This window comes from Argentina anserina, chromosome 3 (assembly GCF_933775445.1).
Source record: "Argentina anserina chromosome 3, drPotAnse1.1, whole genome shotgun sequence".
NCBI lineage: Eukaryota > Viridiplantae > Streptophyta > Magnoliopsida > Rosales > Rosaceae > Argentina > Argentina anserina.
Genome location: NC_065874.1, coordinates 8,577,100 through 8,603,120, shown reverse-complemented (window position 1 = coordinate 8,603,120; position 26,021 = coordinate 8,577,100). Strand labels below are relative to the sequence as shown.

General features: G+C 36.3%; 1 protein-coding gene and 1 long non-coding RNA gene across 2 annotated transcripts; one reads left to right on the top strand and one right to left on the bottom strand.

Moving 5' to 3' along the window:
- Positions 1-314: 314 nt before the first annotated feature.
- LOC126788546 (uncharacterized) lies at positions 315-3,279 on the bottom strand. The gene is made up of 3 exons (XR_007671381.1): positions 2,707-3,279; positions 2,081-2,164; positions 315-953 (listed from the first exon to the last, which is right to left on the bottom strand). It is a non-coding gene; the product is annotated as an uncharacterized LOC126788546 (long non-coding RNA).
- Positions 3,280-19,343: 16,064 nt separating this feature from the next.
- LOC126788159 (auxin-responsive protein SAUR71-like) lies at positions 19,344-20,082 on the top strand. Its single transcript, XM_050514123.1, has one exon. The coding sequence runs from the start codon at positions 19,409-19,411 to the stop codon at positions 19,874-19,876; it is 468 nt and encodes a 155-aa protein (XP_050370080.1). The 5' UTR covers positions 19,344-19,408; the 3' UTR covers positions 19,877-20,082.
- The last annotated feature ends 5,939 nt before the right edge of the window (positions 20,083-26,021 follow it).

The following is a 26,021-nucleotide window of genomic DNA, read 5'->3' as shown; positions in this document are numbered from 1 at the left end:
CAAAACTATCTAAGAAAAATATGGAGATCCAAGTGTCATTTTGGGAGGTATAAATAGAAGCTCTCTTTCACATATTGTAACTGCAATAGCAATGAGAATGTTGCTCCTATGTTCTTTCTTTTGTTTATTCATTTTTTACTTTTTATGTTTTACAATAATAACTATGATTGATCTATTTTATCTTATAAATTTATCTTACATGAGTGATATCGGAAATTTAAAAAGTTGGTGAAGCTATTGACACCAAACAGACGCTTCCTATTATAGTAGTGGATATATAAAAAAAAGATTAGGACGTTGGGAATATCTAGATAGCTAGATATGTGCCCCTCGTAAGCAAATGTTTTCTCAATTACAATGTTAACGATCGATATCATTGATATGGACACGTATATCCCGTATTACTGATATAAGGATGGTTACTTGGGGTATGTACTAGAAAACTAGATCGATCAACAAAATTTAAAAATGTAAATAAGAATACACTTATTGGGCAGAAGGTTATTGGGCGGATCCGTCCGGATTGTCAGCGCCGTGAGTGTGGCGAAAGGGATGGCGACGTCGCATTTGTGATGCAATCTAGGTCGGGTTTTCTTGATCCGATCTGGATACTGGTTCATGTTCATGGATCTAATAGGCTTGGGTGTTGCGTCCCCATTCCTTGCAATGGTGGTGACGGTGCCGTGACGGGGTTGCTTCTCTAGCGAGAGTGGTCGTGCTCCGGTGCTCCTCTGATGGTGGTTGTAGCGAGATCTAGTTTTATCACGCTTCGAATTTTGAACAATAAAATTTAAATTTGCACACGTGATAAGTCAAATCAATTTCAAATATTACCTTTACATCGTCGTACACAACTTGAGCAACTGAGGGTAAATAAAAGCACTCTTATAGCTCAATCAACTTCTCTAATCTCTACTGTTGCAAAACTGAATACCCCACCTGCACACGTAACCCTACACCATGGATTGGTGCACCGGGTTGTAAACAAACAAATACCAGGTTTTTTTTAAAGCTCGTATGAGTAAACTTAACAACATAACATATGCTTATAATTTCTCAAACATAAACAATGACGTCAAACTCTATGAATCACACTCAATCAAAATGAAAGGTAAAGATTAGCGATTCCTGCATAAAAACATAATTCATGAATTCACACAAGTATACCACTAAATGCAAGGAATGAGAAAACCAAAACCTCAACCTGAAATCAAGAACCCTCATTAAAAACTAAGAAAACAATTCACTCTTGTTTTCTTTTACACCTTAACGACCACAAGAAAATATCATAAATAAATTCTCTTTTAACACATGCACTCATGAGCAGATAGCAAATAAATCTACTCGGTTACCCCACATGCAGTATTACGACAGACAAAATAGAGTTCTAACTGATCGTAAGTTCGTAACCAACACCCGGCCAAAGGCTTGGTTCCCAATTTAATTGTCACTGACACAACAACGGTGACCGTCCGAAGACAAAAACATTTTTAACACAACTCAACGTTAAAAACCACTCTTACGACATTCAATCCAACCATGATAATGTTGTATTCACTACAGTCACCACTGTGGTCGTCCGAAGACAAAAAAAAACATTTTTAATACGACTCAACGTTAAAAACCACCTACAACATATCAATCCAGCCACATTCCAAACTAAGTCCAACCAAGCGACTCTCATCACAACAAAACATGAAAAACATGTCAATAAACTAATTTACCGGAATTTACATTTTTTCCCTTCCGGTCCCTTCCACCAATATTAACAAATATACCATATAACTCAATTAAAACATCTCACAATTCCACACCATCAATACATATATTTCACGTGTATACACACACACACACATAGACATCCACTCAGGAATCATCCACTAATACCAACTATAGTTCACGATCGCTAAACCTTTCAAAAACCATTTTTATAATAAAACTATTTTACTTACTTATGAACCATAGTCGATCAAGTTCATATGAGTTAAAACAAAACTTATTTTTAAAACAATTTCACATTTAGCGATTCAATAATTATAAATTAACTTTGACCATGATGATCATTGTGAGGTTTACTCACCTCTTACTCCCGATGCGTCTTCAACACACGATACCAAAGGCACTAGCTACTATAACCACACTATAGCTAGCATTACGTACGTACCTAATCATAGCAAGATCACAACACAATATCATTTGAGGTATACAAAATAACGGTCAAGGTCCAACTCCCTCACTTAAACTAACTCGAAGCTACACTGCTAAAGGTACAACTTCATTAGTGACTAATTAAAGTCTCCACATGGATTAACCTTCTTAACTAATCAAAACTCCAACTAGTACCAATTGAACTCAATATAGCTCTACCTCAATCTAAAGCTCAATCTAATCCGAAGACTTGTCATTTGAGACAACTCTTTCTCGGAGACCTCTCAAAGTGACGGAACACTTTGACAAATTGTTACAACTATATTTATGTCGATTCATCGATTACCTTAAGATGAACCGAATGAAATCTAATTCCGACCCTAATATGCTCAATGGTTAACCAAAACCACAACTTATATAACAACATGTTGGTATTTGACAAGCCTGGGATAATAGATTACCAAACAGCCATATTGCTACCACACGGCCCAAAACCTTCCCATCCTACCAAATCGACTCAACAACAAGTATAACATGACTAGGTGACCATTTCCTTACCTGAAGATACAACCAAATTCGCCAGAATCGAAGCCAAATTGCTACTTCAACAGAAAGCTTCAACTCTGCAACTTCACACCTCAAACTGAGCTTTTAACATTTACAACATCATAATAAAGAGAAAGCACACATCAAGCACGGCGAGTTACAAGCCACTACATCACCAAATTTGAGTTTCTAAATGGGATCAATAACTCTTACTCTAATATGTTGCTTTGAAGTTAATTTGAAGGAATCCATCTCCATATGAATGAAGGTGAGGAGGTGGCGAGCTACTCTGGGCTGGCAACAAGGTCGGACGACACCAGACATGCCAAAGATAGGAGTCGGGTCACAGCCGGGTTGTCGGATCACCTTCATGTCGTCGATTCGCGTAGCACAAGACGAATTGATGCATGTCACCACCGCAGGGAGGTGCACACGGTGGAGACAAAGCGATCTGGGCTGACCCCGTCACTTGAAAACCGTCGGAGCTCGCTGAAAAATCCGGGTCAAGTCGGCCGGGTTCGGGTCGGATCAAAAGGAAAAGTTTGACTTTGAAGAAGAGGCGCGTGAGAGGAGAGAAGAGGAAGAAAATGCGTGCACACAAAAATGAGTAACCCTAAAGGAAATTTTCTATTTAAACTTAAAATTTCCGGGATTCGAAACTTCCACTGATTATAATTTTTCATACGATCTCCAAATTACGCGTGTCACATGTCTACGAACTCGTATCGACGAGCTCTACGACTTTCACGTATAAATTTTTTTGAGATAAGCAATGAATAAAAAGTCAACTCTTGATTACTCACGATAATGTTTCAGAGTAATTATTCTCTTGAACACCTTTGATTCCACCCTCGTACTATAAATCAAACCAGCGCCAAATTTCTAATATTCGAATAATACTTAGAATGTAATTATAAAATTTCGGAATATTACATGTCTGGTCTGGTTGGCGGCGTGCGAGCTTCCTCTCTCCTTCAATAAAGTTTGGGTTTGGGCCTTGCTTTTGGGCCCTGCCCTAGTTTTCAGTTTTTTACTTTTCTTTTTTTATTTTGGTTTTTTATTTTAGTTGCCATTTAGGCAAATAACAAGTCCCTGCATCAGTCTTGTAGGGCTGGTCGGGCTTCTTGTCTGTGTGTGCACTCTTAGTGCCTTGTCTGCTCTAGGCAAGTGGTAAGTTCCTTACTTCGTCAAATGGTCATTACTACCTAGTGGCAGGGTGAGATTAAGTGTCATCGGATCACTTTTCCAGCGGCAATATAGTTGGAGAGCTTATTGGACATTAGGGTATATGGGCGATGCTTCATCATTTTTAGGGCTACACATCTACTATGCTCTCAACTATGTCACCAATGTTATAAAGCAAATAGAATTGATATTAGTGTAGTACTCTTTGATAGTTTGTGTTTTGTTGATTACTTGTTTGTAGAGATTTCTGATATTATTTAAGGTCTTTATAATCAAGGGTTAGGCTTCATATCCCCCCATTGTATTGACGATTTCATCAATAGAGGTTTAAGGGCAGCCACACCAGCCCTTAATTAAAAAAATAAGAATACACTTATAATTGGGGAGTTAATTATATCTCTTTCTTATACGTACAGTTATTGAACTGCAGACGATTAATTCTTCACTAATTTACATATATCAGGTCAAGGTGATGCAATTCTCTACAAACTGAATTACAATGAGCCAATGAGGTGGTCTCTTTGCAATCTGGCGTTGGAACACATAGAGAGAGATGACTGCACGGTGAGAGAGAGATGAGCTTATCGAGAAAGACATAAGAGGATTTGTGTCTAAAAATGCTTCCGAGCTCCATTAACATTCCGCTACAAGGAGCCGATCGATTAAGATCTCATTGTCCTCCGCCTTCTCAAGTAGATCAAGGGCTGAATCTATACAACATCAAAACAAAATTTGGTTTTATATTTTGCGGATAGTTGCTGAGCTTCATATAATATGCATATGATTATGATTGAACCAACTGCTCCAGAAGGCACAATGTGCACAGCCCGGACACCTGATTAAATGATAAATCAATGGCGATCTTATTGACTGTGCATTAACCTGCCACAAAAACCAGAGATACATACAAGTAAGCCCTCTTTCCCTTTCGTCCCAAAAAAAAAAAACAATTAAGTACGTATAATATCAATTCCATACCATTTGCCTCTGTTTTCTCTCCGTATTTTTTTCCCATGCCAACCATTTCTATTATGGAACTTCCGTCGATTAATTTGGATATCTCAAGCTCTCCTTTCCCCTCCCCTTTCTCCCGTCCTCTCTTTGTTCCCTGCCCCCCCCCCCCCCCCCCCCCCCCCCCCCCCCTCCTCACACTAGCTGAACCATGGAATGGAAGTCTCGAAGAAACGAATAGATATGACCAATTCACTTAGCTAGTTGATGTGTTTCGGAAGAAGGTTAGGGGCGTTTATATAGGAAATTGGACGATAAAATCTATGATGGGCCAGGTAAACGTATTTGAGTAGAGATCTCGTTTCACATGAAAATGAGACACACATTCAAACTTTATGTTATTCAACGTACTCGATCTAGAGTTGTTATAAAAGTTATAAAGATAATATATCAAAATGACGTACATTCAAATTTTATGTTATTTCACGTGACTAGAGTAAATTTGTTCAACTTAAAATTATAAAGACAGTATATCAAAATTAATACTGACACACGTTCAAATTTTATGTTATTTCACGTGACCTAAAATAAATGTGTTCAACGTCCTGCATTGCGATTATTAAAACAAATTACTGACACATATTCAAATTTTATGTCATTCAACTAGAATAATTAAATGTGTTCAATATATTCCATAGCAGTTCTAAAAGTAATAAAGACAATTAAAACCGATACCGACATACATTTTATATTTTATGATATTTAACGTGACTTAGAGTAAATGTGTTGCAAATCTTGTTTAAGGTGAAAATGCAAGATTGTGTAAGATAGATGCCTACATTAAGATAATTATGTCTTCTCATGTAAGGGAATCTCTTGGATGGCTTATTGGCTTCAGCCTTTCACACACAAAAAGTTACACCCTGCTATGCACCTCTATGGCTTAAGATCTCATTCTAGTGATTCTACGACTATTTTCGAACTAGTTAATCAAGTTCTAACTAAGAAATGTCTCCTTTCAAAAAAACGAAAATAAATCCCGAGGCTCATACTAAACCCCTTTGGGCCTAAAATGTTCTAAACTTCTAGCCCAAGTAAATATCTGGTTGGTTGGGCCTGGATAACTCATGCCATCGCCATCAGGCTCAATAGAACAATATAATGTCCCCGACCAGAAAAAGAACCTCAATAATGTCTGATTATCTTGTTATATATAGCTCCTGGAGTCCTTTGTTAGTCTATATCAAGGTAAAGATAGTTGCTTAGCTGCAAACGTAGGAGGCCTATCTAATCAGGAAGAGAAGAATATGCAGACAAATACAACTAATGAGACATGTCTTGCCCGCAACTGATTGAACTTCTCCATCATATCAAAAACGATATTAGACGAACAAAGAAGAAATCATGGCGGTTGCTATGTTGCCATCGGGTATAAGCTACTTGTGGTGTTTCCTTGGTTCACACTCAATTTCGAACGAATATCTCGTGACCAATACGATGCCACGATGGTATTGGTACGACACTTAGGGACCCCTCTCTTCAGTCTTGGCCTTTCTTAGTATTTTTCAAGTGCTTAATTATTATTCCATGCCATCATGCGTTCTCATGGAGTCATTGTGGATTCAATTATCAGTCATTTGGAGTTTTGGGTCCATTACAATATCTTAGGGTGAACAAACAAAAAATAGGGTTACAAGTTGGGTCTGAGTAGTGTCTGACAAATAAGAACAAATTAAACAAGATTCTCTACAGTTTTATTAGCTAAATTTGCTAGTGAAAACGAGTCTAGCTTATGATCGAATAGAACAAAAGTTAGAGTATAGCCACTTTCTTCTTTTTGGCTCCTACGTCATTTGAATATATAAGAATTCATGCAAGAGTACGTGGAATTAATAAGTACTAGCTATAAGAGTGCAAAGTGCCAAAGTGTCATATAAGTTCATGGGAGCTCAGATGCCTCAAATTAGAGATAAGAGTGTCGATTCCCATATATATATAGAATGGGTACCTTGGATCCAACAGGAAGGCATCGTCGCTGGGTGTTATAATAACTTCAAGTTTATGTATGGCTTGTAGTGACCATATGTAAATGGGAATCGAGGTGCAAGAACACTAGCATGTTATGAGGTGCTGAATACTTCATACATTACATGGATGAGCGCGAGGTGATAACTCATATCCCATATAGTTTATGGCTTGTAGTAACCTTAGAGTACCGCAGAAGTCCTTGAATCACGTACTTAGATTAATTGTTACCTAAGGCCTCACAAATACACCACAAAAGTTCAGTTACCGACGTCGTTAATCTTTTTCCGAACAAAGAAACCTACATTTGCCATATATGAGCACTCGAATAAGACTGACAGTCTCTAATCAGTGACTTCATGCATTTCTACAAAGGGGAGAATGCTTTGCATGGTGTGTGAAACACGCACGTATACAGCTAAAAACGAAACCTCTCTAGCATCCTCATTCTCTTTATCTCTCTCGCAGCCAGTAGTATTGGTTTTCTGCGAGGTGCGGTGTCTCTCTCAGCCTCAGCTTTTGCATTCGCGATAAGAATTGAGGTAAGCCAGAAGAGCTAGTGGATTTCATTGCGGCCTTGTCATCAGTTTGTCACTGTCAGAATTCCATTACCTTCAAGCAACATCTCTTTCTTTAACACATATATAGCTCCACAGTCCACTAGGGACATGAATCATGAACAGATCAGGCCGGTGGACGGTGATGTACGGAAGTACGGCGAGGTTCTGTACCTCTCTTGAATTGGGCTACTTGATTGGGATTTCCAATATTATCAAATTAAAAGAAAAGGATCCCTCTCTTTTCTTTACTCTTTAATCTTTTTTTGGTCAAGGAACAAGTAGGGTTTTCCAAATCAAGATCAAGCTGGAGAGTACGTGTTGTGGACGATATGACGATGACCAACCTTATGGGAGTTATGGCAATTGACGAGAGTCACAAGACGGCCATATTGGTATACTGACTTGTACAGAACCCCATGCAGCCCTAGCTAAGCAGTGGGCCAATATCATGCATGATATTATATATTTCCTATATGAATTAACTAGTTACATCAATGAAGTATCGGAAAATTATATATTTCAGAGCATGTTATGCATTTCGAAATTATATGATTGTTATTGCACACGATCGAATAGGGTTAAAAGAAGTACAAAAATCAATTGTCAATCATAGGATTTCAAGTGCATAACATGCTCTGAAGTACTATGAACAATTTCAGGTCATGTTCATACATTATTAGTGTAGTAAAGTCGCATAAAGAAAGTGGTAGAAGAAGAAATTTGTACGTCAAAGGAATGCATCCAAATTAGTTTTGATGGAAGTTTGTCTATGACTAAAACAAAGCGAAGGAATCTGCAATTTCTGATCAGTAATATTGGAGAAATGGAGATAGAGAGATCATCTGTTGCGAAAAAATAGAATTAGGAAAATTCATATTGTTTTTTTTTTCAATGATAGGAACAACGTGTTGAACATTTTAAAAGATTTTTGCTTAAAAAGCAATTATCTTGCTGGAAATTATTGACAATTTTGCCACACGGAATTTGCACAAAGCAAAAAATGGGACCGGTTGTGGTGTAGGAATGTGTCATCTGTTTGCTTTGTCTCTTTAATTTTCTTCTGAATATTTAGCTTTTGGAATTGCGTAAGGGGCAGGGCGGAGGATGATATCTCGGTTTGGTCGGTGGTTAGTGGATCGTTCCTTTTCTTTTCCGTACTGGCCGTACGGCACCACCGAAAGTCCAGATATTCGTCATATTCCACACATATTCTGTTTTTTCTTTTCTGTTAATTTCTAAACAATGTTGAATGTTCTTAGCTTTCTATTCCAGAAAATTGAGCACGACCGAAAGCAAAGCCAAAGCCTCGGAGCATTAGCTGTAATACATTAAGCATCGTGTTAAATTCTTAATATTTACCAACTTGTCAAATAGACGTTTCAGTTTAATTAATTGGCCTAACTCTTAACAATTATATTTGGTGGTGCTAAGCAAGTTCTTATATATCATTGAAAATTCCATGCATACCAATTCGTCCAAGCATGAGTTCAATGCCCGTTCCTTGAACAAACATTACTAATCTATGAAAGATCATCAGAATAAACTAAAGTATCTTTCTTATGCCGCTATAAACTCTATTACCTTGCTCCAATCAAACCAACTGTGGAAACATTTCCAGGAAAATTATATATGAATACTATTAGTTGTGTGTACTAATCTACCACAGTGATGAGCTTAATTAAGAATTGATAAAGAGTTTAACCCCATCCTTTCGTTCATTACTATATTAGTAAACAAGCAACCCACTCCATTACCAGTACGGAAGTAGAGGATGATCTAGAAGTCTAGAACGATCATATATATTAGATGAAAGCTAGCCGTAGATGGTTCTCCTTCTTAATTACAACTATATATGTACGGTGTACCGGACTTCGATCAATTATATTATCTAGAACCTAACTTAACCAAGCAAACGTCATTCCCTTAATTAGCAGTAATTCAATATAGCAAACCAATAGGTAGCTACTAATATGTGGCACAGCAGAACATCATAAGAGCCGTACGTTGAATATATTAATAAGTACAGGGGTACTAGTAAGCTTACTAATTAGGTTCTTTCGAACTTTGACCAGTTACTCGTCTTCGAGTATTTCACCAGTTCGAAGTCAGAATATTATTGTGTCTCTATCGAAAGCCTCTTCACGGAGAGGAGCAGTCTCCCGGGTCATCGATCTACTGCATTCCTGCGCAGTGTGAAAATCCTCAAATTTTCCTAAACTTTGACGTATACTTTAATTAGTTTGATCTAGTTTGATGTTATATTTTTACTATTCTCTTGGTCATAATATTAATTTAATCTAATTCGATCTGAACGTTTACGCAAGCGATATTTATAACATTATTGTGTATATGATTATATATATGCTTCTGAAAAGCCAAGGCATGTAGGGAAGTAGTGTGACCTATATATACGTTGATTTTTTACTTCATATATATTGATCGATTGATCAGGCCAATCAAGGACTACTGATAAGTTGTAGGTTAGACACCAGTCTGATCGATTATTAAAATCGAGAACTGCAGCACACATCTTTGAACTTCAGAAAAATACAAATCTTTGACCAGAAATTAGTGTCATAGGAGAACTTCTAGAAATGGCCATATTAGAATATAGGAAGCTAGGGACATGTACGGTTAGAGTTGAATAACGTTACGATCGGTTCCCTTTCAAGTTTCAAAGTCATGTCTCACCAATAATTTATTCAAAGCTCCACCTCTTATAATCATGGTCTTAAGAAATTACATATACTCATTATACTGTATGAACAATTATTTTCGATTTATCCTAAGTTCCTAACATGGTAATATACATGAATATGTTAATGGCATCGCATTTTCATAAAAAATCTGATCTCAATCCGTTGAGGAACAGCTTTGGGTTTCATATTCCAACCTATTCGAGTATTAGTTCATTAGGGATAACAGCACTATCTATAATAGTCACCAATTAAGTTTTGATCGCCTTTAAAAAAAAAAATTTAAGTTTTGATCGAAGCATTTGACACTTAACTCACAGACATCTAAAAACTATCACATTAAAATCACTAACATCTCAAAAGATCTAATTAATCATAGAGCGCCGATTCATCTGAACAGTTTTTTTTTTCGATGGAGGATTCATCTGAACAGTTGAAACCTCACGATCTTATATATGGTAGGAAACCCACAAACATGAGAAGACTCGACGGGAGTAAGTGAGTATAGAAGTTGAAGCCAAGGCACGTGATTAAGGCAATGCTAGCTTCCGCAAGTTGGTGATGAAGTTTCCAAGCTGATGAATATGAACTTGAACTTGTAGGGTACGTTAGGGTTGGCGCCATAATGTCTTCTTCTTCTTCTTGGCTCCCCTTCGTTTTATGTTTGTCGGGTATAGTAGTTGGGTCGTTCAGTTCGACTCAATACTGACTATACGTACGGCACTACGGATGCAGATGAAAGAAGAAGAATTAAAGTAGTAGGACTCGGGACTAATTTCATATTGATCAAATAGACGACTACATATATAGGAGCGTCATAGTGTGCCAAATTGTCTCAGAGCTGATTGATCCCCACCGTACCTACAATTGTTGATTTTCTTCTCTGTTTATTTACTCTCGATTATTATTCTTATATTATATGCATATATATATATGCACTAATTTTAAAAAAGATGGCTATCCTAATTTTCAATATTTTGGAATACTTGTTTTGTTTTCTTGTGAGTAGCTAGGGAGCGTCTGACTATGTGACTAACTGCAAAATAAAGTTGCATGGTTAAGTACTTGGTACATCCATCATTTATACAAACCAGCGGCAGTTGAATGAGGAAGACGCATTAGGTTTTTCCTGATTTATAAGTATTAATTTTACAATATAGTCATGCAAATTAACCTTTCAAAACCTCTAGATTATTTTAACATTACTGATCGAATCTGCTTTGATGATTTCTTTTTGTGCATACTGGCTGGTGTGTGCTTGTTATCTAACACATATATAGCCTCACGGGACTATCAGAACCTAATTATAAACAAAAGAAGTTTATTTTGCTACTCAGCCAAGAAGTATAATTAAGCACAAATAATCAACAAATCGGTGTAATATATTTGTTAATATAGTGATCGTATCTGTATCAATAAAAAGGAATGATCGACCAGAATTTTTTTTAATTATATGCAAACGAGTACTATTTTTACAAATAAAAACCCTTGAAGTCATAACATAGTTAAACATGAAGCTTAGAGAGGTTGCTTGTTGCCTTGATCGATTCCAGCATGCACCTGCTACCTATATCTTGCAAGAAATTAACTCTTGGAGCTTTCAACGAGAACCTAACACCAACAATGAAGAACGTCAAATTAATGTTTGACTGACATATACGGTGCCCATAAGAGCAACATTTGGTTCATAACTTGGGACCTTAATTGGTCTAAATTAAGCTATCTAGTAATATTGGCTATTTGCTCTCCTCCATCCGATCTTCTATATTTTGCTCTTCTTTTCACAAGTGCTTCCTCCTGCTGGGAAGATAATTACCAGAACTATAGAACCAATAATATTACTAACACTGGCTAATCCTAATCGAAGCTACTGCATGTAATCATCGCACAAGTAAGTTTACTAGAGCGTAGATAAAAGACGTGGTAGGTAGTGCTTTAAAATTCAAAAGGTCGGATCGATGAGTTCATATCCAGGTAGCTACTTGTGAAAAGAAAGGCCATTATCACTGACCTGAAATATTGATGATCGATCAATCAAGGACAGTCGGTCAGTGAGTCGCAATCACCGGCCGGAAGATGAACTCCATGAAGCTTGTTGGGTCGTAAGGAAACTTTGTCTTTAAGTGTCGTCTTCATTTAAAATCACCGGAAGCTTCAGCTCATCAGCTGTGTATATATGTTCCTTCTGTTCATGACAGCTTGGGTTTGCAGAAGTTTCTGCATTGATGAATAATGCAAACACGCTATTTCCACGCGCGAGGGGGAGCGGTGACGATGATGATAGTGATGAGCTGCCTGTGACTGAATAATATCGGATTTTTAATTTTTCTTCTTCGCTTTTTTTCTTTGTCGAAAACATTTTTCACGACTTTTTCAAGCTGGCATAGCTGGTTCGTTTACAGTTCAACGTCCAACACATTTTTATCAATCATTTAAGTTTTGAAAAAACTGGAAAATATTCTTATGATTCTGCATGCGGTGCTAGACAACATGGGTTCCGGGAAATCTCAATATATTAATGGGTTCTGACAGTTGGTTAGTTGAATTAAAGAACATGGGTTAGTTAATAAATTAAAGGATCATATACTTCACCAAACAATGGAGATCGATTTGAGTCATAGTTTTGATGATTCGATGTGTTGAACGAAATCCCGACTGACTGGAAGAGGCTAGCTGTATGAGAAGACCCCCGGCCTCTATTCATAGACATGTAAATTCCGCACTGTCTAAATATGTTCATGTGCTGAATTACACCTTATGAATATGCTGCTATTTGGTAGCTTGAGAAAAATTGGTTTAAATTGGACGAACTTAGGTATATTACAGCATATATACCACGCACAATACATTAGATGCTCCTATGTATCTGAAATACACTATTGCTAGCTTGCTTATCAGTTGAACTTAGAAATGTGTAGATTGTGCGTCGATCAGAATCTCAAGCTAGCCGCCCTATGTACATATTCACAAATGGCTTATTTATAAATATAACGTTCCGCCTTTTGAAACCATGTGTTAAACTTGTACGAATAACAAGTAGGACATGCATAGCTAGGTCGACCAAGAAAAGGAACAATCTTTATGTGAATTAACACCGAGAATAAAAATGTGACAGATCGGTGTGGACATTTTGACTACCTTTAATCTTGATTCATTCTTATGTTGATAATGTTGTTACATAGATTAGGGTTACCTATAAATCATTTTAATAAAATCTATTGATATGTATGTATTACATGTACAACTGTACACGTATGTATTAGTATATATATGTCATAGGACTCATAGCCAGTAATAACTAACCAAATTTATATATATATTATAATTGAAATTTTACAACTTAGAACTGGTCATTTTGTAAGTCGAATTCACAACTTTCAACATACATATATACAAAAATATGTTACTGGACTAAATAGTATTGGACATAACTAACCACCTTTAATCACATAAAAGTCAATATATAATCGACGATTGTCTCTACAATCATATCAACCACGTACGTGCAAGCTTTACATAAGGAACGGATCACGTTTGATCAAAGTACTCCTGTAATAAGATAGTGTGGCAGTAATTGTACAAGCTGATTTGAAAATTTTAGAAGCAGGCTAGATTCACACATACTTCAATCGTATGAAACAAACTTCCCCAATTTTTGGGTTTTCTTGTCCCTTGGTGCACATCCTACCTAACAAAGTGTCACGTATTACATAAAAATTGGCAAGGCATTCTTAATCCACTCGAAGCTACGAACTATGCACACCTCAATGCTAGTGCAATTTTGTGCATGCACATGAACGTTCTACAGTAAAATTTATACTACTTAAAAAATTATTTGTTTCTCTAATGTTGTGAAAGCAATGTTTCCACCGTAAAACCTCAGTTCAAAGCATTGTTATACATACATCGAACAAGGGGTGTTGATATCAATTAGTACCAACTATGATATTGCTAGATCTTTTGATTAAAAAGTCCCTTAAAATATATGAGTCTCGGTTATGTCCTAGCTATCAGTAATATAAAATATAAAAAAGAAGACATGTAGCTACGGGTAAAAAGTAGTATTCAGTTACCAAGTATTAAGAAACGCAATTGTAACATTCTAAGCTCCATACGGACATTAGAGTATTTTACCGTACATAGAAGTGGCAGATTCCCATCTTTGTTTTTGGTTAAAGGTATTCGGATTTGGGGGAGGCAGCCCACCAGCTGGGAACATTATGACCTGCTTATGACGCTAAGCATTTGGCTCCGGCACGACAACCTTGCAAGCTTGTTTACATCCGATAATCGAGCCGCATGATAACCTAAATTCTCTGATCATTAACTTTTTTACCAGCGTTATATTAGTCCCGCTAGAGCCCAATTTTTCAGCAACCTTCCAATAAGTTACTTCTGAATGTTGGGGGCTCGAATTTGGGGTTTTATTCAAGCAAGTGTCTTAGCAGTATGACAATGTACCATGTCACAATGCACCAAAATAAAGCATATTACCAGCAAAAATTCAGGGCAACTTACTCAACACTCAATGATGTAGCAATGCATTTGAAGCGAAAATGCGAGCTTTCTTTGTGGAATCATCTTCCATGTTTTAAAAAAAAAATCACTAATGGTCCTTAAATTTTTGTGACATGGTTAGTTTGATCCCTGACTTTTAAAATTGATCAAAAAAATCTCTCAACTCTTGTTTTGCTATTGTTTTGTTATCAACTAGATTCATTCAACCAAATTCCGTCATTATTTCATTAATTTTATGACGTGAATCATGTGTAGTCCCATATAAAAGGGCAAATGAGACATATTAATGAAAATGAAGGCTTAAATTTGTTTCCACTTAATATTTCTCATAATCGTGTCCTTATTTTCTTAATTCTAAACTCGTTTTGTCAATTCTAAATTTGGCGCGAAATTGATTTCGATCAAAACTATGGGTTACAAACGTCATTTGCCCATTTTATATAGGCCCATGCATGATCTATGTCATTAAATTAACAAAACAGTGGCGAAATTTGGTTGGATAGATCTATTTGATAACAAAACAAGAGTTGAGAAATCATGATAAATTTTAAAAATTAAAGATCAAACAGACTATGTCACACAAATTTTAATAACCGTTAGCGAATATATATATATATATATCATGTAACCAACTTGCGGTTTGATTCCGATTCCCCATCCCTCTCCCAATACAAATCACACCCTCATTTTAAAAGGTAAAATTGACGAACACCAAAATCAAGCGTCTCAGAAAAGTAGACTGAAACCCACACGTTGTTCGGGGCCGTGTAGGGCAGGCGAACTGATTGACACTCATGCAGCCCGCGCGTGGGGTAGAGTGGGAGGTGAGGGAGAGTGGGGTGACGTGTGCCACGTCAGGAACAGAGGGGAGGACAAAAAATCCGTATAAAAGGAGTCACGACAATGTGTACTGTAAACGGACTACGGAAAAAATGAGATCGTTGATTGTGCGCTGCACATTTGTCCGTTTTTTTTTGTTTTACTGTCCTTTTTCCTTTCTCTGTGTTTTTGACCGAATCTGTATTGTGCTTAATTGCCGGAATATCTTTTCACTCATTCAATGAGTAACTAGTGTATCGTCTTTTTTCGACAAGTGTATGGTCTTTTAACCTTGGACCTCAGGAAAGGAACATTATAATTGAAATGACATAGTGCAAATGTCTAATTAGACTATTATGTACATGTACCATATATATATATAATGCAAACAACACAAGACTACAAAGTTCATGTTGAATAATGAGCTTGCTCTCACAGCTTGTATCATAGTTTGCTCATGTCAGATTGCGCAACATTTTTTTGTCTGGCTCTTTGCAACTAAAATATATCCATTATTTGAAAGAAAATCGGTTCGATCATTAAACTACATTGTTGTTTGACGAAATATAGTCCACAGTAATTTCAGGGGAAAACTTAGTACGCGGAGGTGAAGCTAGCTAGACATTACGAGTTCTTGTTTATTACTATTCTTATTTTGCATTAATCCGTGGGCAAACAGGAAAATGACCTTTCATGAGGTGACTCCTGCAAAAAACTTCCATTGAGAAATCAAGACAAAATCTAATATATTTGAATGCATTACACCAATATCATTTGACCAAATTAAAATTTTGGAGGATTGCTATACACGTCGAATATATATATTTCTATTATCTATAACAAAGTTCATACTCATGAAGTCACTACCATTTTTATGTTAATTTTATTGAAATGTCACTAATAGATGTTGCTTCATGACATCGACTAGTTTTATCTATTTTTTTCAAATCATATATTAGAAATGTTGTTCTCCACTAGTTATTGATAAATTAAGATAATAACACCAATAAGTGGAACAAGTTATAGTTAAATTCATGATTATCAAATTTTAACATAAATGTCTGTATGTAACTACCACTTCAATATCTGAAAGGTTAACATCTCAAGTGCATACTTGCATAAGCTATGCATGTCTGAGTGAAATTTGATTGTACACCGGCCAAATTTCGGTAAGTTATGTTGAATGAATTGTACTTATAGAAGCCAAATATCTGTTCAACTGTCAGATTTTTAACTATTGACTTTCTACTGTCTTGGGTTTCCTTTTGATCGATGTGCCTTGCAATTTAAAGGTTCTATTTGTTGTCTCCATGAGCAACAAAGATGATGTGATCGATCTGTGAGTAGAAATCCAATAACTTTGATAGAAACAAAGAAATTCCAGATGCAATGAATTAAACAAGATATGAATTTCCTTAATGAAAGGATTGCTTCTCATAAATAAGAGTAAGTGGTGCTAACGTTATACTCCCATAAAAAAAATGTCCGCCATTTTCTTCTACTTATGTTTATGTTCTCATCTTCACTCACAAATGTCGAACATGCCATGAAATCAAATCTCGTGATGTTTGAAATTTTGTTGTAATGTTGTGCCTTGAATTAGAATAAATAGAAACAAATCGAGTTTTATGTTTATTATTGCCGGAATCCAGGCAGGGTTTGAAAGGCGTTATTCATAGCATTTAACTAAAGTAGAGCAAGGGCGCAGCACACAATTTCTGCACATTATAAGTTACAACACTACAATTTTACACAATTCCTAAACAGTGTAAAATGTCGTTACTTTTTGGCAATGATTTAAATATTACTTATTGATCAAGGAGTAAATATCGATATATATCAGTTTTATCAGATTTGCTTATTTTCAATAAAATTTATAAAATTATACTTCAAAATATACCAAATAAACTAAGAAACGGTACTAAGTAAATTAAAAAAAATACTTAATTTTTTGCCATTAAAGTACACGAACGACACTTAATAATAGAAATAAATGTTTTAAGAATGATTGTTTAGACTCGAAATTCATTATATATATTAAAAAAATACAAAAAATATAAAAATTAGAAATATATATGAAAAAATATACAAGTTTTTTTTTCAAAAAAGAGAGGAAATAAATATTTAAAAATGAAAAAAAAACAAATAAAGGTTTGACCAATATTTGACCGATATATCGAAGTATGACCGATATCTAATCGTTGATCGCTATATTCAACCAATATAGGCGATATCGTTTTTTTTATAAATATTACCGATATATCTGATATTTAGAACATAACTATTTGGCCAGCTCTATTGAACTTCATAATTAGATACATTGATGACTCTCTCGTTTCACCTCTACTATCTTACAAGAATAACGTACACTAATACAACCATTTATGGCTTGGTAAAAATTTACATATCAAGAACAAGAAGTCAAGAAGGAAGTGAGCACTATCCTTCAAAAGGAAGGAAGTAAATATTTAACCATATTAACCTTTAATTTCTTGGCACTAGGAGTATGGGACGGTTGGGACCTATTTAGAATTTGGAAACAATAGGTATTTACTTGTCGTCAATTTACTTCCCTCCTATGTCATTAGCAACATTAATCAGATTAGCAAACACGCTAGTAACTCACGAATTGTGTTAGTTTTATTGAAATGAACACCTTAATGTCAAGTATATATATGGCTAGTAATTAAGACCTAATCTCGCCGCCAAATGAAGATTTTGAAATGGACACAATCAAGTAGAAAGTGAATATATACGTAGTCACCTAGAAAGTGAATTTATATTTTGACAATTCAGGTTTTTAATTATATATACGATATTGTCCTTACACTCTTATTTTTATAGTTGAAATTTGATTCGAGTACCGACAATAAAATTTTAAATCCATTATTATTACAAGGTATAAAAATGTGTTTTTGTTCATAAAAATCGGGGTATCAACAAATGAAATATTGCCACAAAATCAATCCATGTATCAAAATCTTACATAAAAAGCGTGAGATCAATAAATTAAAGCGGATTCTACCTCCATTGTATTATATTGCGATCAACTACAAGAACCATGATCCAGTAAACAAATTCAATTTTGCCATGTCGTCGTTACATGGCTACTGATGTTGAATCTCGATCATTTGTCATACAGCCGCTACACGGCCGCTTCAAACGTCAGTAGCGATGATAACCAATAGTGGGCCCGCATATCCTGATGTCGAGAGTGGCGCCCATTCCCGCCCAACCCGAACGGAAACTGTTTCGTCCGCCAAGCAAGTGTTATATTGACATGAATTTTAAGGTTTTTGCTTGATTGTTCTCGGCGTCAAATGAAAATTTATTTCAACTCGTAAATGTTTGAAAACCATATCATGTGAAATTTCCTCAGTTCCGACCATAGGGCCTAGGCCGTAGAAAACAAAATAAACCCGAAACCTATTATTTCAAGCGTCGTAATTGCTCACATAAAGGTAGGTAAAAATGTACGGTATCTGAAATCACCTCCGCATAAAACTAAATAAAGAATATAAAGAAAAAGCAATGCTAAGACGTACTGCCTCACGCCTACCTACTCCCGCAGCGTCCTCTTCGGTACGGAAAGCCCGGGTGAAAAAAGAAAGAAAAAAGGAGGCACCAAATCCTTAGAATATAAATGTTTTACTGCGCAACATTAGAAAAATAAAAATAAAAAACATTAAAAAAGAAAAATAAAAAGAAGAAAAATATAAAGGGTCTGTGTCTGTGTTATTGTACCTGCCAAGTACGCCTAATTGTACCTCCCACCCTTCTCTCTTATCATCACCTTTCCATGTCCCTCTCTCTCTCCTCTTTCATTTTAATTCCCTTTCCTGCCCTTTATATATTCCCCTCCTCCCCCCCACACCCCTCACACCCACTACTCACATCATCACTTTCTCTCTCTAAAAATCCCAAACGCCTCCTCTCTCTCTCTCTCTCTGCAAAAACACCATGAAGCAATTGATCCGACGCCTCTCCCGCGTCGCCGACTCGTCGCAGTACTGCCTCCTCCGCTCCACCGACTCCTCGGCGGCCGGTTCCTCTTCCGCCCGGACTCGCCGCAGCGAGTCGTTCAGAGTCTTGAAGCTGCGGCGGAGAAAGAGCTCACCGGAGACCGGAGTCCCCGAGGGACACGTCCCGGTGTACGTCGGCGAAGAGATGGAGCGGTTCGTCGTCTCCGCCGAGCTTCTCAACCATCCGGTGTTCGTCGAGCTTCTCAACAAGTCGGCGCAGGAGTACGGCTACGAGCAGCGCGGCGTGCTCCGGATTCCCTGCCACGTCGTCGTCTTCGAGCGCGTCCTCGAGGCTCTCCGCCTCGGCCGCGCCGCGCCGTCGAGTGACATCACCGACCTCCTCGGCTCAACCTCCTCCTCCTCCTCCTCGCTCGCCGACGATCGTCACTTTATCTACGCCAATTAGCGGCGGCGGAGGTCTCTCTAAACCGCCGGTGGTGTAGATCTCGGTAATTCTAGGGAGATGTTTTGGCCTTTTCTGTAAATACAGGTCTCCGATCGAGGAGAAGGGAGTCGTTTAGGACCACAGTATTTTAGCTTTTCTTTTTCTTCTTTTAAATTTTGTTGTAAATTGGAGAAATGAGGAAAATACAAAGCTAGAAATGAGTACCAGCTAGTAGGGTTTGTTGTTGTTTGTTGCTCTCTGTAGAAGAACTGGCAAAAATCGGATGATAATTATGTTTTCTTTTTTGCCCCAATTTCGCGTTAGTTATTTTCCGGCAAATGGGGGTAAAATCGGCGATGTAACCGGATTCGTTAATGCCAATATATGTTTTTCCTTTCTAATCGGAGCTTTGCATTTTCTGTTTGGTGATCTGCACTTTCCGGGCGTGAAGTTGGATAGAATTACGGAATAGGGACTGTATTGATATTGGGGGGTTGTAACGTCCGGAAGTGATGTCTGACACAGTGCGACCGGTCAGAAGCGTAAATTCCGTGTCTCTGATCAGTGGCGTTTTCGGGTTTTGGGATAAGTTTGTATTTGGAAGATTTCTGGTGAGGGTAATGTGGTAAAATCGGTTAGGATTGTGGTGGTTTTGGTGGCTGATGAGATCGGGATATCCGGTGGGTGACGGTGGCCGTATGACCTCGGTAAAATTCGGTTAAGTTGGGAGGTTGAAGGTTTACATCTTTATAATTTTTTGATCCAGCAGCAGCGTATCTTTACACATTTCTACTAGAGAAAAAAAAAATGTTTTAACGAACGAATCTTGCTAACCGTAATGTTGGTAATGTTACATTTTCAGTTTAGACGTGTAGATGTTACTAGAGACGATGCAATATTAGTAGGTTCGATACTAGAACTCGAGTTTATAAGAGTCTACGTACAAGAGAGGATTTAGCTACTTTCGTTTCTAGAACCAAGAATTTACATACCCTTGTGCCTCGGGCATCAGAAACTCATACAAACTGATAGTTCTCAAATGAAACATGCACAAAGTCACGTATACGACGCAAACTAGTTGTTCCAAAAATTCTATAAACAACACGAAACGGTACTATTTTTGTTAAAAATAACGTAATCATTCTCGATTTATTTTCCGAAAAATGTAGCGCTTCACTATGCACTATGCACTGTGCATGCAAAGATGGAACAGGCAGCAGCAAACTTGGCAAAGTATAATAGAAGATACAGATAATCCACCAAAACTAAAATTAGCAATGATTCAAATAAACTGTCAAAACACAATCATATTATCCAACCTACCGACTTAAAAGATAAGCCAAAATATGTATGAATCATGGTATGCATGCCTCACCCACCTGAAGCAATAAAACACTGATTAATTCCTCTAAACATAATTAGCCACATATATTTGCATAGTACCACTCATGCTGTACGGTCTGCCTATAAAAGAGTGTGGCTCAAACACTTCGTGACTCTGATTTCAAAATATGCTGAAATTCGCTATATATGGACTAGTCTTCTGTAGTATGAATCACACAAGTACATAAAACTAGCTCGTGTCTTTGTCTGGGCATATTTGTTGAGACGTAAGTTGACCTTATGAAACGAAACTTCGAACTGGAAATGCTAGCTTGACATTCAAGAATAATATACACGTACACCAACCAAATTAAACTTATCAAAGCTTTCTGAGAGCTTATACATCAAGGTTTCATGGTATGTGGGTTTTATCATTACCTCTCGTTAAATGTAGTATTGTATTATATCTTATTATTAAGTAGGTGTACTAGTTAATTCGCAGTGAATGTAATTCCGATCTATTGCCATGAACTCCAAGATTCTATCTACCACTCTTTAATTGGTGGTAACTTATAAGCGCTGCTAGGCTACAAAGATTGCCGATATATATTCATTGTTGATTATGTTTCAAATTTGGTATTTTTTTTTAATTGTGTAATGCAACCTTAGGATAACAATTCAGCAAATGATATATGAATCCCTTGCTAGCGTGAGAGATCTCGATCTCTATATATGGTGAATCAATGGGGCTCCTATTCTTTTTGATTAGCTGCTGATCGAGAGCTTTTCTCCGTGGAGTATTTACTGTAATTATGAAATAGATATTAAACTTAGATCAAATACAAACAAGGATATTATACCTACATTGAGCATTGCAGGATTAGTTGAGTGAGTAAGATTAAATTTTGGTCCCGACTTTTTGAAGGCAAAGACGGTAATGACCTGTTCAGTTTCAACCATAGATTTTAAAAACGATAAGGGCTGTTTTAATATCAGATAGTATTCAGAGCACCTACGACACAACTATATGTGAATAGTTAAAATCGATAACTTCAATATAAATACATAGTTGTCAAAACATACAGATGATTAACATTGCATTGCGCGTTATACAAATAATAATATTGTATTTAAGAGGGACCGGGATTAACAAAAATACAGGAGGTAGTAACTAAATTAAGAGGCAAATTATGTCATAAGCTAAATCAGTAAAAAGCAGGATATGAAGAGTCATGAACTAACCCTTTTGGTCAACTTTGATCTAATCCTTCCATATATTACATATTCGATCTGCTTCTCTCTTTTGTATAAATCCAGTTCGATTCTCCTCGCTAGCGCTTAACACAAGTGAACTGAAGTGCATGATCCTATTCGGTTTTGTTAACAAGTGTAGAGGTAAAGGGAAGTACTTTGAATTGTGTTTGGCACATATATACGTGGATTACGTTGTTACATGCAAGCGATACAAGCTAGTTACCTTCCTTGAAATGAGTACTTGATTTGTTTTGTGTTTAGTCAGTGGCGCGTAGCTAGAAATCGCAATTAGGAGGGTCAAAAAATTAACACTACTAAACTATGCTTTCAGATGGTGCATGTTAACCGATTTGTTGCTTTTCTCTTACGATTTGTTCGATTTATTCAATATCTTGTATATATAATTCCATGTTTCTAAGTATGAAAGTTTCAATCGACTACATCGAGCAGAACAAAACAAATTATATACGTAGACACATACTGTATATAAATATGAGGTAACAGTTACTGAATGATTAGGAAAATTTGCTAAAGGGCGTGGGAGAGTATGAAAATTTGACCAAGTCCAAATGAGATAATAATTTTCTTTTTTTAGACCAGAGAAATGAGACACTAATCGGAAAAGCAAATCTTAATTGCTTGAGAATGAAAGACATAAAAAAGAAGAGATATTAGAGAAGATGAGTTGAACTCTTATCTCCAGTAATAGTAAATTTCATAATTATTCTCGGGTTGTTAGAATAGTCAATTCTACTTATATAATCAATTCCACTAACCAATCATGTCTCTGTATGGCATAGTTTGAAAATCTGAGATGGGTTAATTGACCGTTCGGGCCCTAGTGTGGCTACGCCAAAGTGTTTAGTAATGGGGGAGGAAGAAAACTGGGAAAAGATGGAGAAATTGCAGAGAGCGAGACAGACAGAGAGAAAGGGCAAGAGACCACATATTCAAAGTAATTGAATTGAAATATTGTTCTTTAAAATTATATCATAGTCTCACACAACATACATAAGCGTTCACACTTTAAAATTATAGTAGAACCTAGCGTCATTAGTTATGGGCTAATTTAATCGGTTTGTAACGAGGGTGCCTTGAAATCAATTTAATTAATTAGCAGGTATAAGGTGCTAAATTATCTGACATCAGCTAATTTTACTGAAGACACATATTACTACGTACTTTAATGACTCATTGTAAGCATGTCATAGTGTCATACATTTACAATGTTCTAATGGTAAAAATTTCATAATTAGTTGTTGTTAATACTTAATACTATCATGCTATCTGATATTTTGATACAGTATCATGCAAACCGGCTGCAAACCGGTGAAGATTATTATGACTTCTATGCAGCATATCCAAACTAGTGTTTTTAGGCTGTGGACGTCCAGACAGTTTTTTTATCCGGATTTCAGTTATTTCTCCACGATCCAGATGTTCGTAACGTCGTTTTTTTTAATCGGAGTGACATCACATCTTTCTAGACACTGCTATGATGAAGAAGAAGACGAAAAATATCGAGATCGAAAATCTATGCAGCAACCTCACTCAAAACTTCACCACCAATCATGGTGGACCTCCGATCCCGATAGCTTTAGCCTTCTTCTTCATTGCAGTAGTGTCTATGAAGGTATGGTGTCACTCTGGCTAGAAGAAACAATGTTAATTGTTTTCGAATTGTGAAAAAATGACTGAAATCTGGACGGAAAAGCCATCCGGATGCGTGCGGGCATGAGAAATCACATATATATATATATATATATATATATATATATATATATATATATATATAACTTCTGATCATATATATCCCACTTCAATAAAAAGGTAAAAAGGCAAAGATTAGTGGAGTCAAATCTACCTGATTAATGGTATGTATTATTTTAGAGAAGCATTGACATTACCGGGAATGGTCTTATTCGTGATCCAGGTAATCGTATTGGGGAGCCCATTAGGTATTTTTTTGCCATATATATATGATATGCACAAATCAGATTTTAATGACTAGCTAGGTGATATGTAATGAGTAATGACATATGAGTAAGCTAAGGTGACCGGTCTCGAACAAGATATCATGGAAAATGAGTGGTGGCAGAATATATTGATCAAAGACCCCACAATTAGATTGCACATTACTTTCTCGATCAACTCTCATATACATACAAATTAAACAAGATCGATGTTAGCATGAACCGTGAAGAAGAAGGAATTCGTTAAGAATTTTTAGTGATTGATTAAATTAGGGAGCCAATCAAGTGAAATGTTGGGTTACGGGACCCCATGTATGATCCCGGCTGTTGAAACAAAACAAGAACAAACGGACAATGAGAAAGATAAGGTCACGAATGCTATATGGTGCCAATTGTCCAAGGTGATCGAGCAACGAAGTTAAGCAGGAGCTTGTGAAGTAGATAGAGCACTGTGTATACAAGCGTCACAACCACGTAATTTTTACACCATTTCAATGAATTTTTTGTTTTTGCTTCAAGGCTTTTTCGACAACGGGTTTAGTTTCAAGGTTTCTTTTCGAAATTAAGCTCAACCAGACTGATATTACATCAATTACTCTAATTATAGCTGAATTCTATGACAATATCGATCACTATCCCTAATTCGATCCATGTATAGCTACAGTACTTTACTAGAGACGGCTAATACATATCTTTGGACAACATTGTTGTTCTCTTGTTGTATATCATAGATTCATAGCAATTATGAACATTTATATATTGATAGTGAACAATAATTTATGATTTATAACTGGTGAACAGTTCATATAATATATGCATGCGTTTCTTTGCATATAAATTTTGATGTATCTTTTAATCTTTATATATCAAACTTCGATCTTCTTATCATTTAGTCTGAAAATATTTAGGGCTAGCATTTAGAGTCATCAAATCATAAACTTTCTCAATATAGGAATTAGTTATCTCCTCACTCTTCTGATGTGAGATATGATTTTATATGATTAATAGCAATAGTTCTTATTGAGACTGTAACAAACGATAACGAACATTTCTCTACATTGTTGAAGATATGACAATGAATCATGAGCTTTATTTACTTGTATCCTTGAAAAAGAGAGTAAAATTATGTAACAGTGGTAGAATAATATCCTTCAGAAGGCTTATCTGTTCTGATACGCAATCCTTATCTTTTTAGAAAGTGGGCATCAATTCAGTATATAAGTAGGTTAGAGATCGATTAACCTACCATATTGACATTGTATACGTAAACTAATACATTAATTTACCAACTATATATGCTCTGCCGGCCTCTCTTGATTAATTTATCAAACAAACTAGCTAGTGATTAGGAAAAGTCATTCTTCCATGCTTAATTACTTCATTTTTAATTTTGTATGAGAGACAAGGCTCCGTACGTAGATGCAAAGGTACTACTGCAACTTTGACACCAGTTGAAAATTTTAGTTTTCTTAAATTAAGCTGTAATTGGAATCAATTTAGATAGAGTCTCATTAAGGGATTATTCTCTCATACTATTTGTATATGCTATTTAATCCAACAATTAAGAAGAAAACCGTACGGTACGTACCAGGCTACCAGCTGCCATAAGAATCATT

What these genes read in the sequence shown, in the direction of transcription:
- LOC126788159 (XM_050514123.1), top strand. Translation starts at nt 19,409, where the DNA reads ATGAAGCAATTGATCCGACGCCTCTCCCGCGTCGCCGACTCGTCGCAG.